This window comes from Budorcas taxicolor, chromosome 25, assembly GCF_023091745.1.
Source record: "Budorcas taxicolor isolate Tak-1 chromosome 25, Takin1.1, whole genome shotgun sequence".
Classification (NCBI taxonomy): domain Eukaryota; kingdom Metazoa; phylum Chordata; class Mammalia; order Artiodactyla; family Bovidae; genus Budorcas; species Budorcas taxicolor.
The window spans coordinates 22,435,456-22,450,771 of NC_068934.1; the positions used below are offsets into that span (position 1 = coordinate 22,435,456).

General features: G+C 37.0%; 1 protein-coding gene across 1 annotated transcript; it reads left to right on the forward strand.

Moving 5' to 3' along the window:
* The first annotated feature begins 7,435 nt into the window (after positions 1-7,435).
* SVIP (small VCP interacting protein) lies at positions 7,436-14,730 on the forward strand. Its single transcript, XM_052662194.1, has 4 exons — positions 7,436-7,565; positions 9,708-9,758; positions 10,416-10,529; positions 13,758-14,730. The coding sequence occupies exons 1-4, from the start codon at positions 7,512-7,514 to the stop codon at positions 13,770-13,772; spliced, it is 234 nt and encodes a 77-aa protein (XP_052518154.1). The 5' UTR covers positions 7,436-7,511; the 3' UTR covers positions 13,773-14,730.
* The last annotated feature ends 586 nt before the right edge of the window (positions 14,731-15,316 follow it).

A 15,316-nucleotide genomic window follows, 5' to 3' on the forward strand; every position in this document is an offset into this window, starting at 1 on the left:
CCTTTCGCGGTAGTAGGCCATTATGAAAGTTTCCTTTTTCCACAAAAAGAACATGAGGGGGCTCAATGTTCCAAAGTATACACTAAAATTTTGTTTGGTTTAATTTCCAAACCACTGTGGACTGATCACTTTGTACAGAATGCTGTAGCAGTGTCAAATTTTTATAAATGAACATAAATGCTTATTCTCAATTTCTCTACTGATCTTGTTGCAAAACTGTAATGAATATAATGGCTTGAAATGAATGTAAAACTAGTACCAAAACCAGACTGTATGGAATAATACTGCTTTGAACAGTGAAAGTCACTCAGTCATGTCCAACTCTTTGCAACCCCATGGACTGTCCATGGGATTCTCCAGGCCAGAACACTGGACTGGGTAGCCTTTCCCTTCTCCAGGGGATCTTCCCAACTCAGGGATCAAACCCAGGTCCCCTGCATTGTAGGTGGATTCTTTACCAGCTGAACCACAAGGGAATCCCAAGAATACTGGAGTGGGTAGCCTATCCCTTCTCCAGCAGATCTTCCTGACGCAGGAATTGAACTGGGGTCTCCTGCATTGCAGGTGCATTCTTTACCAACTGAGCATATCGTTTTTCACTTTTTCTTCTCCTTTATCTTTTGCAAATTGTTGTGTTATAAGCAGCACCCCTACTAATACCATCTTTTTTTCTTTCTACTTAAATTAATCTTTGGCCTCAGAAAAAAGTATATCAATAGTATTCGTACAACTTAAATGATTTGAGATGAAAATAAAGGCCTGAGTGCATACATATAAGTGCTTTACTTAAACATGGATTGTGCCCAGTAGAACTGAAGATGCATGAAGACACTAGAGCATCCAATTGGGAAACATTTGAAAAAAATTTTTGTCTGTTTATCTCTGTAACAAAACTCTTCTCCTAATTAAATCGTTAATTATCATCTTCATACATATTAAAATTATTCTGATGTATTAAGATTAAATTCCTGCCGATAATGATATACATAAGCTTTCCATTTTCACTTATTTGTCACTCTTATTCACTTCATTTTGGGACATTTCAAGACTTAAAACACTCAACGGGTAAACTAGTATACTTTTTCAGTCAATCACAGACTAAAACTTGGAAAGAAAAATGCTTGTTTAACATCTCTGTCACATCCATTATATTCAGAAATTCCTCTACCCTCTCTCTAAATTGCTATTTTTGGTTTCTACAGTTTTTTTCTATTTATAGCATTTGTTGCTTGACTCATAGAAAAAAATGTTTATATCATATTTATCCAGATATGATTTATTTGGGGCTTCCCAGGTGTCACTAGTGATAAAGAACCTGCCTGCCAATGCAGGAGACGTAAGAGATGCAGGTTCGATCCCTGGGTCAGGAAGATCCCCTGGAGGAGGGCATGGCAACCCACTCCAGTGTTCTTGCCTAGAGAATCCCAGGGACAGAGGAGCCTGGTGGGCTACAGTCCATGGGGTTGCAAAGAGTGGGGCATGACTGACATGACCTAGCATAGCACACATAGCATGTGACTTATTTGATAATACTTTGCTATTATCATAACTCACATCTGGCTTCTATCTGACTGTTTTAATTTAGAATATTATTTCTAATTCTTCATACAATTATTTTTTTGTAAGAAAGTCTGAAACTTTTCCAAGAGAATTTATAGTTTGTATAAATCTTTGCTTTGTACGTTTTGATTGAATTTATTTTTCTTTGTGTATTTTAATCTCTTCTAGTGGACATAAAGTTGAAGTCTGTGTGGAACAAATCATGCCAGACCACAGATTTCTAACATCAAGTGGCATTCTGTGATTTGATGTCATTCGAAAAAATAAAGACAGTGCTCCTCCAGTTCAGCAAAATAAACACAGTGCAACCATTTAACACCTAAGCTACAGGGTCTAGAATTTTATTAAATATGATATCTTACTACCACTTTCTCTGGTAATTTGAGATTGTTTCTTTTCAACAAATAATAATATGCATATGCCTTTGTAAGTGATGTATTCATGCTTATGTTTTTGCAGCTGGATTTACAACTTATTTAGAGATTTAGCATTATGCTTTAATAATAGGGGAAAATACATTTCCTCTGCTGTATATTTATAATGAATGACTTGTGTTTAAACAAGATGTTTAAAATCTTTAAACAAGTCATAGTAGAGAGTTTTGTTTTGGTTTGTTTTTTATTGAAGTATGATGTATTGCGGTGTAGTTGACTAACAATATTAGATTCAGGTGCACAATGTAGTGATTCAATATTTTTGAAGACTTATAAAATATTGGCTGTTTTCCATGCACTGTACATTATCTTATTTATTTTATACTTCATAAGTTGTACCTAGGAAAGAGTTTTAATATAACTAATGTCTGTATCATATGTTGATATTGCAAATAAGCTATAGTATAATTAAAATTTTCATTTAAGGTATTAGTAAAATTTGAATACTGAATTTTTACTTTTATGCAAGAAATAAATCATTACCGTATCTGTAAAATGCTTACTTACTTATATAAGTAATTTCTAACATGAAAAAGGAATTATCACAATTATTTTCTGATAAAAGAATAACCAACTATAGAATGAAACAAGAATATTATATTCGATGACTGATGTGTGGTTTCTTAAATAAAATTTAAAGTGAAATACAAGAAATTCTGTTTCTGGGCATAATGGAAGTACCAGAATTATGTTTCCGTAGTAAACAACTAAAAAATAAGACAAAATTCTAAAAACAATGGTTTCAGAAAATAGACAAAAGTCAAAAACAGATTGTGATCCCTAAGAGAAGAGAACCAAATGAACTCCATTTACTGCCTGAGGAGCATTCCAGAGCAGTCCTTTATGCAGGGAAGAGGATCATAGGCAGAACACAGGAGTTTTCCTGATTGAGAAAGAGAGATAAGGATTCAGGCAGTCTGGAGTAACTGGAACCAGTAGGGCAGAAATCCAGAAAGTAAGAAACTGCTGAAAGTAATTGGCAGATCTGTATTATGACTTGCATTTAGTCTGTGTTAAATGCAAAGCTGCATGTGTATAGGGTGAACTCAGCAAGGTCAGATCTGTTTACCCCTTTTGTACCATCCATGTGCGATATCTAGTGTCCAGTCAAGATTACTAGGCATGCCAAGGAGCAAAAAATTATAAAACATTAAAAAGGGGGGGAATAAAGTTACTAGAGCCACCAAAATGAAGAGAGGATGGAATCAGAAGAATCAGTTTAATCATCTATTATAAATATGTCGACTATGTTGAGCAGTTTAAAGAAAAATGTAAACACAGCAAGGAGAGGAATGGAAGACTAAAAAGATGGAACTTTTAACACTGAAAATATCTGAAATTTTAAAAATTCACTAAATTATATTAACCACAGATTAGATGTAAATAAAAGACATTGAAGGTCATGCCAGTATTCTTTCCTGGAGAATCCAATGGACAGAGGAGCCTGGCGGGCTACAGTCCTAGGGTTGCAAAGAGTCGGACACTACTGAGAGACTACGTATGAAAGACGTTGAAGTCGAAGATACAGCAGATAAAACAATAGAAACAATTCAAACTAAAGCAAAGAGAAAAAGACTGGGAAAATGATTAGCTGCTCACTGATCTGTGAGACAATATCATGAGGTCTAAGACATGAATAACTAGAGATAAGTTAGTGGGGAAGGATGGAACAACAACAAAAAAAAGCCCAAAATGTCTCCAAATTTGATGAAAACTAACCCCACAGATTCAAAAAGTGTAATGGACACCAAGCAAAATGAATTCCAAGCCTTACCAAATTATCTCATAATCAAATTGCTGAAAAACATTGAAAAAATAAAACAACAGGGACATGGAGCACATTAAATGCTGAGAAATAAGCATAAGAAAATCACAAAGATCATTATAAATCATGTAACCAAAATGACATCTTTAAAAAACTGATTTAAAACATTTTTAAAATTTTTATTTTTACTTTATTTTGCTTTACAGTACTGTATTGGTTTTGCCATACATTGACATGAATCAGCCACGGGTGTACATGAGTTCCCAATCCTGAACCCCCCCTCCCACCTTCCACCCCATATCATCTCTAAAACATTTTTAAAAATCTTGTCAACCTTATGTGTTATTTGAAGCAAAATGCAGTTGTTGTTGTTGTTGTTTTTCCCAGAAAAGGAAAGCCCCCAAAATATCTATCACTAGCAGATTTGCAGGGCAAATTCTTTAAGTAGAAGAAAAATTGTCAGATTCTTGGACCTTCACAAAATGAATAGCTCTGGAAATGATACACATGAATGAATACAAAATCATTTAAACTTCTTTTATTTTTTGAAAAATAACTGATTGTTTTAAGAAAAAATCAAGGTATTGTGGCAATAATAACATGCAGGATTAAAATGTATGACAGTAACAAAGTTCCTTCTAGGAGGAAGTTGAATTTCTTCTATACTTCTGAGTTTCATAGTCTACCTGGTCAGTTACTCTAATCATAGTCATCTTTTTAAAATGCAAATTTCAGGAAGGTAACTCTTACTGAAAGAAAAAACAAAACAGGAAAAGATAATCTGGAACTTGACTTGTCAGGACAAATATAAATCTTAAGGTTTGTAAGACACTTAAGTGTCTTTTCTATAAATATTAGTAAAAGGATTAGTCTTCTAAACAGGTGACCTCGATTTGTTCCATCCACCAGAAATACAATTTGAATCCAAACTCTTATAACTGATGGGTTTTATATTATTGTAACTTATTCATGGCTAAAATTTCAGAGTGGAAACTATGAGGTGTTTGTTTGTATCTGTGTGTTTGTATTGTAGAGGTGTGGTATTGCTAATATTAATTTGTAAAAGAGCTCTATTTAATTGGCTTAAAGGAAATTAAGCACATATAAATACTCATAAATACAAAGAAACTAATCCAAATGAACTTCTGAATCACATGATCTAGAGTTAATAAATGAAGTAGATTCTATGTTAATGAATGAAAAATTTCAGTTTGTCAGTTAATTAATACAGACATCTCTTTAGGGTCATCAACATTAAGTATGATACTTTTGTTGTATCTAGGTTTACTCAAAATCAAATAAGACTATATTATTCCTGCTACAAAATTTGTCAGCAAGAAAAATAACTTGATATGAAAGTTTTAAATAAATAAAAGGTAAATGAGATAGTTTAAGTGAACTCTTTAGGAATAATTATGTTTTGAGTATATCTGTCTAAAATCGTTTCTCCAGATTTATTTGTAACTTGAAACTGCTTAGTTAAATTCAATGATGGGAATTCGTTAAATATTCAGATCATTTCCAAATAAGAAACTGTAACATTACTGAACAAAAGCTTCATTTTACAGAGAAACTAAAAATATTCAGGATTATTAATAAATATATTTGGTGCCACACTGAGATATTTTCTTTACAGAACACCTGTTTTAGAAATTACAATTAATATTCACAAGTTTGCCTATCTACAAATTGCTAAAGTACATGTTCATAATTGCTTACTTAGTTTTTATTAGAAACTAAGGCTTTTAAGGTTAAGAATTACAATTAAAGTATCTAATTAAAACTACTAAAAATTAATAAGGAAAACGTCTTTGTATGCAAGGAAAAAGAAGGTGTAAAGAATGGAAATGCATGGGAAAAGAAAGGATTTTTGCCCTAAAGCTGTTTATTTCTAAAAGGAAAAGAAAATAAGGGACAAAATATGGATATAGAAAGTTATCTTTAGACAATGCCTTAGAAAGGCATTCTATGTGCTGGTCAGGGCTGATAAAAGAGTAGAATAAATTTAACTGAGTAAATGAATTTTAAGTTGAAAGGTAAAATGGTACAAATCCTGAATTTGGTTTTCTCTCTATTAAGGAGACAAAGTTTTTGGAAAATACTGATCTTCTTTTGAAAACTAATTGTAAAGTTTCTTTACCTTCAACCAGTAATCTGTTATGAGTTGTGACATTTGCTTCTTGAAATCTCTTATTGTCACTTTGGTTAAGTGAATAAGTATTGTTCCACAGTGACATAGGACCCTATAATATTTGATCAAATGTTTTGAAACATTTTTGATAAACTCTAATCAAAGTTCTTTTGACCTCTAGCTAACTTTGGGATGCTTCAGAGAGAACATCTGAAAAATCTGCTGAAGAGAAATCTTAAACAAATTAGGGTTACTTTGTACATGAAATTATATGTAAGCATTATCAAATGAGTCATCATAAAACTTAGTTTATGTTGTAAGGATAAATGTTATTAATATAGATATTCTGGAAATTATGGACCTCCTAAAAATCTAATATGTCTCAGTAAAATATTAACAGCCATAATTCTAGTAATCATACTGAATTTTGTAACTCACAGTAGTAACCAAGTTTCTTTGTCAACTGCATTGTAATCAGCTCTTCAATCATGTCTTTCAAATTCTTGTCATTTATAGACGGTCACTGTTTTACTCTGATGCTCTTGCTATAATAAGTACTTCATATTCAAAAGGATTCATAGAAAGGATTTTTTGACAAGTGCAGTTTTCTGATAACTTTTAGACCGTACCAATTAACTGGGTAAAAAACTTAAATAATTTTAAAGAACCACTTGGTGACTTCATAAAGCTGTTAAAACAGAAGATTAACATCAAGAACCCAGTATGCTGGCATCAAGTTTCCAATGATACGTCCATTTGGCTGTGATATTTGTTAACTCACCTTAATTCATTAAAGTAGATGCTCAGGTGATTCTTATACCTATTAAATTTGAAGAGCATACACTCTAAATATTTCTGAATATTTCAAACATTACTGCTACTCTTGGATGGAAAAATGTATCCAACGCACCAGAAAATAATGGAGGTCTCAACTAATGCTGCATTCACGCGGCTCAATTCTAAAACATAGTGATAAATTTCATGTTCTGCGCTCCCAACTGGAGTAGTACTGAGAGGCACTGACGCGTGCTGACATCAACTTGAAATCTTGGCTTTAATTTCTTGGAAGTCAGAGTCCCTTCTCACAAAAGAGATAACATAAACTATCCCGAGTCATGTCACTCATTTATACAGGGTCAGCCAACTGGGAGCTACAATGAGTTTTGCAGGCTAGAGCCGAACTTATTTCCATCCCTCTTCCGCGTGCTGCCTTCAGCAGGTGTTTGCTGAGTCCAAGGCCTGGTCCTAGCGGAGCCTCCCGAGGTATGGGTGGGGAGTTGCCTCAGAGGGGCGGGGGCGGGGCGGGGTCGGAGTGGAGCCCTGCAACAGTGGGGCGGAGCCGAGCCCAGGAGGAATGGTGGGGCGTGGGCGGAGCCGCGGGGGCGGGGCGTGGATGTGCGCGGAGTCGCAGGACGGGGAGTGTGAGTGGGCGGGGCCGCGGGGGTGGGGCGTTGCGGGAGAGGGGCGGGGCATAGCGGAGCGGCGGGGCGGAGCGACCCGGTCACCAAGCCGCCCGGCGGGGGCGGAGCGAGCGCCGCAGACCTGGGACCCGCGTTTGATCGCGCAGTTCTCACGGCCTGGTTTGGGCGGACCGCGGAGGAGTCCCCCGGCCGCGATCCCCATGGGGCTGTGTTTTCCATGTCCCACCGAGGCCGCGCCTCCCTCGCCGGACCTGGTGAGTAAGGCTGCCTGCCCGCTTCGCGCGTCAGCCCGCCGGCGCCGCGCGCACCTGTTCCCGGTGGGGCGCGCCGGGAGGCCCGAGCTGCGGCCCCGGGACGGGCCGTTGGACGCGGCGGCGCGGGCCGGAGAGCCGCCGGTGGGGAACCAGCTGGCAGAGACGGGTGGCTGCGCCCCGAGGGACCTCGACGTCCTGCCTGCGGGATTTGCGGGCTGCCTGCGCGTCCGTCTTTCTCCCTCTGAAGGCGGCTCTGGTGTCTCTACCTTTAGCCGCCGGCAAAATCGGGAATTCATAGGACGCAGGCGCACGCGGACGGTGCGCCGTGGGGACCACTCCTGGAGATGCGGTAGATGAAGTTAATATGTGAAAAGACATCCCTCTTTCTCCGTGAACTGAGGAGTTTCATCTTGTAGGAGATGTGCATTTTTATGTGTCTGTACCAGCTGTTTAAAGAAGGTGCTCAATAAAGTCTTGTATATTTCTGCGTTTTATTAGATATTGTATTAATGAATTTCTCTTTAGTATTTATGATGGACAAGGAGGCCTGGCGTGCTGCGATTCATGGGGTCGCAAAGAGTCGGACACGACTGAGCGACTGAACTGAAGTTATACTTTAAAAAGCATTTTATGTAGTACAGAATATACAATTTGTAAGGTTGCCACGTTTAGCGAATAAAAATACAACGCGCCCTGAAATTTGAATTTTCAGTTTAACAAGAAATGCATCTTAAAAATATGTCGATTTGTCCCCATGCAATATTGGGGACATACTTGTACTAGAAAGTGGTCGTTATTTATCTGGATAATTGCAGATGTATCTGAGTGGTTTGTGGTATAGTACATTTATACTTTTTGTAGCTTTCTATTTTTAACAGCCTTTTTACCTTAATAATCCTTACAGGAAATTGCTAACAGAAAACCTAAATTCCTCTCCGTTATTAATATTTGGCTAAAAATTCTTTGAAGGAAATGAGTTTTTTAGGGAAGTACATTAACTCTTCAGCTATTTGATCTTAAGTGCTAAAAACGACCTGGAGGTTGATATGAGAAAATTCACCTTGTCTTTCCTGATACTGTTGCTTTTAAATGTTCTTAATTTTCTTTATCTGGCTGTTGATAAAAAACTAATATGCCAGCAGTTGTTAAGCCCTCCCTGCCACCCCCAGAGATAACCACATGGCAGAATACTTGAATGTCACTTTATCTTTGAGGCTTTTCTTCACCACCCTAAATAAAATAGATCCTCCACTCTACCGTCAACCCATCCTTCCATTTTGACCATACTCTTCTTTACATTTCCCAGAAGCACTTCCTTCAGTCTAATAAATGTGTATTTATTTGATTATATATGACTATTTGTCTTCATTGGAATGTAAATTCCATGTGGGTGGAAATATTTCTCTGTATTAATTTCACTGCTGTATTCTCAGCACCGGGAATAGTTCCTAGGTAGGATTGTTGCTCATTAAGTATCCAAAGAATGAATAAGTGAATGAATGAGTGTTTTGTGGAAAATGAAATTATTAACACAGCTCCCAAGAGAATGCTGTTTACTGTCTTATATATTTAAATAATTTGTAACTTGTGATTAATCCAGGTAGAAAAATAATATTCATGGTGTCTCAACATGGAACAGTACATCTCAAATATCCTTCAGTCCTTCTTGTCCTACACAATGAGATTCATTTTCTTCATTCATGAACTTTTTCTGAAAATACCAGGCTGCCTCAAACTCCTTTTTAACTGGCATTGAATCAACCATGTATTTCCCTGCTTATATTGTTCAATGTCATTTGTTTTATTATTGTCCTGACTAGTTTGTTAGCACTTAAAAAGAAAAAAAGCAAATAGATTATTTCACAGGCCAATCTGTGTATGTATGTATGAGATATAAAATGTGTATATATAGATAAAGATCTCTGTCTCACCTTGTGCTTACTTGAAGGTACACTGATTGGGAAAATGAAATTCAGAAAGTGGAGTATTTTATAAATGTTATAAGTAGTGGCATTCCTAGTGGGACAGTTTAGGCCAGTACTATTTTTATAAACTATTATATTACTGGTAAGATAAAGTATAAAATATCAAGGATCATGGTTGGTTTTGTTTAAAACCATATTTCTTACACATTTTTTCTAGGAAGAAAAAAGAGCAAAGCTTGCAGAGGCTGCGGAGAGAAGACAGAAGGAGGTGAGAGTAAAATAAAATTCGACCTTAGATGATTAAATTTGTGCCTTGTTCTCTGTAAATGTCTATTACTAGTAGTATTCCTCTAATGAAAGTGATATCTGATATCTTACAAATTTAAAGATGAACATTTTTCAGAATGATTTCTGTGTTTCAGTAAATTCGTTTAATGCATTTCTGTCATTTGTGTGTGTGCTCAGCCATGTCCACTTCTCTGTGACCCCATGGACTGTAGCCAGCAAGTCTCCTCTGTCCATGAGATTGTCTCCGCAAGAGTCCTAGAGTGGGTTGCCATGCCCTCCTCCAGGGATTTGTTAATGTATGACAGTTGCCACACACGTGTCTTCAGTTATGTGAGATGCCCCTTTAAAAACATTGTTCCTTGAGATGAAATGGCACTGACAGTTGTGAAGTAATTTTAGGGGTGAAATGTGTATGGTTGCAAAATACCCAATGAAGAAATTGTAGTATGTTTTATGTAAAACTGTTTTAGAAATAGTCTAATTCTTTGTTGCCAAAAAAAGAGACCAGCCCCCTCCCCTGCCCCCATATCGAAAGAAAAACCTGAATGGCAAAACGCAAAAGACACCTTCTGGACACAGAAAACTAATCTTTGTTGTTTTTCTACAATTTTGTTGTTTATCAACAATTTTCCTGAAGGCTGCATCTCGGGGTATTCTGAATGTTCAGTCTGTGGAAGAAAAGAGAAAGAAAAAGGAAAAAATAGAAAAAGAAATGGCTACATCTGGACCCCCACCAGAAGGTGGACTTAGAGTAAGTATTAAAATTTATTGAAGATTTGATTTACCTGGAATTTTTGAAAACTCAAGTAGCAATCCATTCAGTAATTTCCTCCAGAAAATAATTATCAGAGAAATGTGAATTTAAAAGCATGAACAATATAGACTGGAAGAAGTGTCAGTTTATTTGAACATTTCAACATTCATTGGAATAGATTTGTTTTATTTTTCCCAAAATGCAAGTAGATTTTTCTTGTTTATTTTAACCCCATATCTTAACTTCATACTTACGTGTGTGTATGTATGTGTGTGCTTTGTCATGGCCAGCTCTCTGCAACCCCACAGACTGTAGCCCACCAGGCTCCTCTGTCAATGGAATATTCCAGGCAAGAACACGGAGTGGGTTGCCATTTCCTTCTCTAGGGGATCTTCCCAACCCGGGGACTGAACTTGAGTCTCCTGCCTTGGCAGGTGGGTTCTTTACCACTGGCGCCACCTGGAAAGCCCCCTATACTTACATAATTAATGACAATCTTAACTGTATAGAAAACTTAAGCAATATGGAAGGGTACAAAGAAGAAAGTAAAAATCACCCAAATTTGGTATCATTTTGACATCATTTCTAATCTCATTTTCTATGTCAGTTTTATAAAATTGGATTGTACTATAACCTGCTTCAAGCTCTCTTAGTTTTTTTCACTAAATACAAGTTTCTGAATGACTTGAAGTCACATATAATATTATAAAAAAGGACTTTTTTTTAATACTCAGAAGGTACTTATTTTACATGTTCTAACCTAACAAAGGGCTTCCCTGATAGCGTGGTTGGGAAAGAATCCACCTGCAATGCAGGAGACCGCAATTCGATTCCTGGGTTGGGAAGATCCCCTGGAGAAGGGATAGGGTACCCACTCTGGTATTTTTGGGCTTCCCTTGGGGCTTCCCTGGTGGCGCAGAGGTTAAAGCGTCTGCCTGCAATGCAGGAGACCTGGGTTTGATCCCTGGGTCGGGAAGATCCCCTGGAGAAGGAAATGGCAACCCACTCCAGTATTCTTGCCTGGAGAATCCCATGGACGGAGGAGCAAAGAGTCGGACACGACCGAGCGACTTCACTTTGACTTTGTGGCTCAGCTGGTAAAGAATCCCCCTGCAATGTGGGAGACCTGGGTTCAGTCCCTAGGTTGGGAAGATCCCCTGAAGAAGGGAAAGGTTTCCCACTCCAGTATTCTAGCCTGGAGAATTCCATAGGCTGTATTGTCCATGGGGTTGCAAAGAGTTGGACACGACTGAGCGACTTTCACTTTCACCCTAACATTTTATATCAGCTTTTGAACTCTTAAGAGACAAAGGGGCTTCTGTAATTAAAGCTGAAGTTTCCATGCCATGAACCCTATAGATTAAAAATAAGTTAGGTCTTTCTTCTGGTCCCTTCAGAAGTGCCCAAAATGAGAGACATTATCAGTGTTAAATTCAGTACCTTTTTTTCTTTGACCACCTGCATTGCTCATCAAGAGCATACAGTGAAGTTCAACATTTTTGGTGGCTCAGGGCTTCCCTGGTGGCTCAGCTGTTAAAGAATCTGCCTGCAATGTGGGAGACTTGGGAGGATCCCTTGGAGAAGGGAAAGGCTACCCACTCCACTATTCTGGCCTGTAGAATTCCATGGAAGGTATAGTTGGTGGGGTCGTAGAGAGTTGGACAGTGCTGAGCAACTTCCGGGGATAACAGAAGGGAAAATACAAGATAGACAGTAGCTTTAATCCTCAAACCCTTTGGCCTGAGGTCATTTATGGGCTGCTCTCAGGCCTTGAGTGTCCTGTCATATAGCTAGATTCTTCCTAACCTGACTCCATAGTATGAGGGAAACAGGACCCTCTCTGTCTTCACATGCTCCACATATTCATCTGCTGACTAACTCCCTGTTACAAGGACAGTTGGCATTGGCAATGCTTGCTGTATTCTGGAAAGGCAGCCTTATTTTACAAAGTCAGTGTGATGATGGCGTCAGGACACAAACTAGCATCCGTTCAGGATATACCAGCAGAGGAGTTCTGGCAGATGCCATTGGTTCATGGGAAACTTTCACAAAAGGCTGGCTCTTGGATCTGACCTTGTACCAATCAGGATCTCTGAGAGTGGGGCTTGGCCGTCAAGACTTTTCAGCTCCCCAAGGAGTCTGATGTCAAACCAGATTGAGAATCACTGCTCTAGTGTTTGTAATACTACTCCTAAGGGATATTTTGTTGAAAATAGAGTACCATGGTAAAAACTGGTTAAAAATAATGAAGTGAAACTCACTCAGTCATGTCCGACTCTTTGCGACTCTTTACAGACTTTTTGGACAGTATAGTCCATGGACTTTACAGCCTTTCCCTTCTCCAGGGGATCTTCCCAACCCAGGGATTGAACCCAGGTCTCCTGCATTTCAGGCAGATTCTTTACCAGCTGAGCCACGAGGGAAGCCCCAAAACACTGAATATTATGTTATATATTGAATACCTTCCTTGGAAATTAAAAAAAGCACAATATTTAAATCCGTAAGACGTCCTAAAATAAAGGAAAATAAGTTCACTTGAATTCATGCTTAATTTTTAAACTTTATTTAAATAAACATTTTTTAAAACTATGTCACACCTGATGTTTCTTAACATACTTGGAACACTAGAGACTGGTAAATATGTCTGGTGTTACCCCAATGGCTTTTTCAGAACTTACTATTGCAAAATTTAATAAACTGGATTAAGCAGAATACCACGTGGAATAGTTTCTCAAGTTGAGACAAAGACTTTGTGTGCGTTAGTCGCTCAGTTGTGTCCGACTTTGCAACCCCATGGACTCTGTCCATAGGATTCTCAAGGCAAGAATACTGGAGTACAGGTTGCCATTTCCTTCTCCAGACAAAGACTTTGCCAGACTGTTATTTAATAATTTCTACCACTTCTTTCACTCGCCTGCCTCAAGAATTCCAATTCCTTTATTTTTACTTCGTAGTTTCATTGTTTTTATTTTGTCTTGTGATTTTTTGTTTGACTGATTATCAGGTATTTGGGACCTAACTACCCCTCGTTAACCTGTCCAGATATTTTCTTTCTTTCTCTGTGTACACCATCATGTATTTTATTTCAGACTCGACTATAAAGTTTTAGTAGTCACTGGTCCTCACAAAGATCACTTTACATTTGTATAGCCCAGATTCCTCTTTTATCTGTTTGTTCACTTTTTAAACAAAATTTACTTTCCTCTATATTTTTATCTTTTCTAGTGGACGGTTTCATAAAGCACAGCATGAATGGAAGAGTCTACTGCCAGTAACTAATACCTACAATCAAGTGGACATCCTCAGTTTAATTTCTTCTCTTTGAATAAATGAAGGTTCAGACTTTGTAATTTTAGTGCTCTCAAGTGCAGTGCTTTTTCAAAATTGAATATTGAAAATGCTTTTGATTATTAGAGTTAGAAAGTGGCCAGACCTTTCATTAAATTCTTATTTTCCCTACCTTTGCTCTTCTGCAGATGGTGGGTGATTTGCCACTTTTTAGTAGTTAAAACATTGACCTAAATAGTGAATATATATTTGTATATTGCATGGAAAAATTCTGCATATGTCTCAGATATTTAAAGTTGCACTTGTATTTTCTCTCCTTTATGAAATGATCTAGCTCTTTATAATTTGCCGCTTAACCTTATATCTCATTATTTCATTATATGTGAAGACTTTTGCTTAAACTTGTGGACTTAGTGCCTTTTAAACTGATCATCAGGGAAAATCTTGAAAAATCATTTGAAGGGCTTATATGAAGGAACACTGTAAATTTTTATAACTTACTAAGAAATTAATATTTATTTCTAGAGAACATAAAACATCTCCTAATTTCTATTTCTGTAGCTTATAAAATTAACATACTCTCTTTTACATTATAATAAAGTATTTTTTTTGCTTGCTGAATTTAAAATTATATGTTAGTGATGCCATCAGAGGGCAGTGATGTACAATATACAGTATTGGATTCAACTCTATAAAGATCTTTGTAGTAAGTGAATGAGTTAAATTAAGAATGGATGGGTTATACTTAGTGCGACTGTGTTTGTCCAAATTTTATAGGTGTTTTTATTCTTTTTTATTTATTAAAGAATGCGTATAAGATTTTTAATGTGAAATTGCCAAGGCCAGTATGAATGTATGAGAGAACTATGTAAGTATTGTATTTTAAAAGGTCTACTTTACACATAAAAATATTGCAGGGTAATTCTGTGTGATGCATTGCCATAAACTTTTTAGATGTTTGTTCATTGGTAACATTTATTATAGCAATTTTGGTCTTTTGAGTTTCTTGATATATAATAAGCTAAAACAGAAGAATTACTGTATCTTTTAATTTGGTTGCTCTTTTGGACGACAAGGCCACAGTCTGAGCCCTAAATTAGAATTTTCAGGTAGTAAATGAAATAAGGATTGTAAATTAAAGAGACCAACTCACCTAATCTACAGAAAGGAAACTGAACTACTATCTCGCTCGTCCCTCCCACAAATCTTGTGTTATATGATGTATTTTACTTTTAAAGACTTCAAACTATAATATAGATCTCTTGACTCAATTGAAAAAATCGCTTTCTTCGATTATGGAATGCAATATTCTGTGACTGTCCAGGCAAGATACGTAGTTATAGACAGGTTCAGTTTTCTTCATCCTTCAGATAATAGGTGGTATGTTTTTCCAGAAAGGATAGTGAAGTCATTGGATTGTATTTTAGAAATAAAATTCTTGACTCTATGAACATGATTCATTTTTTTCAAGGCAGAAAGGAGGAAAGAACATTAAT

Coding starts and splice junctions, on each gene's coding strand:
- SVIP (XM_052662194.1), top strand. CDS start 7,512: ATGGGGCTGTGTTTTCCATGTCCCACCGAGGCCGCGCCTCCCTCGCCG. Junction 7,566..9,707: donor CGCCTCCCTCGCCGGACCTG/GTGAGTAAGGCT, acceptor CATTTTTTCTAG/GAAGAAAAAAGAGCAAAGCT. Junction 9,759..10,415: donor CGGAGAGAAGACAGAAGGAG/GTGAGAGTAAAA, acceptor ATTTTCCTGAAG/GCTGCATCTCGGGGTATTCT.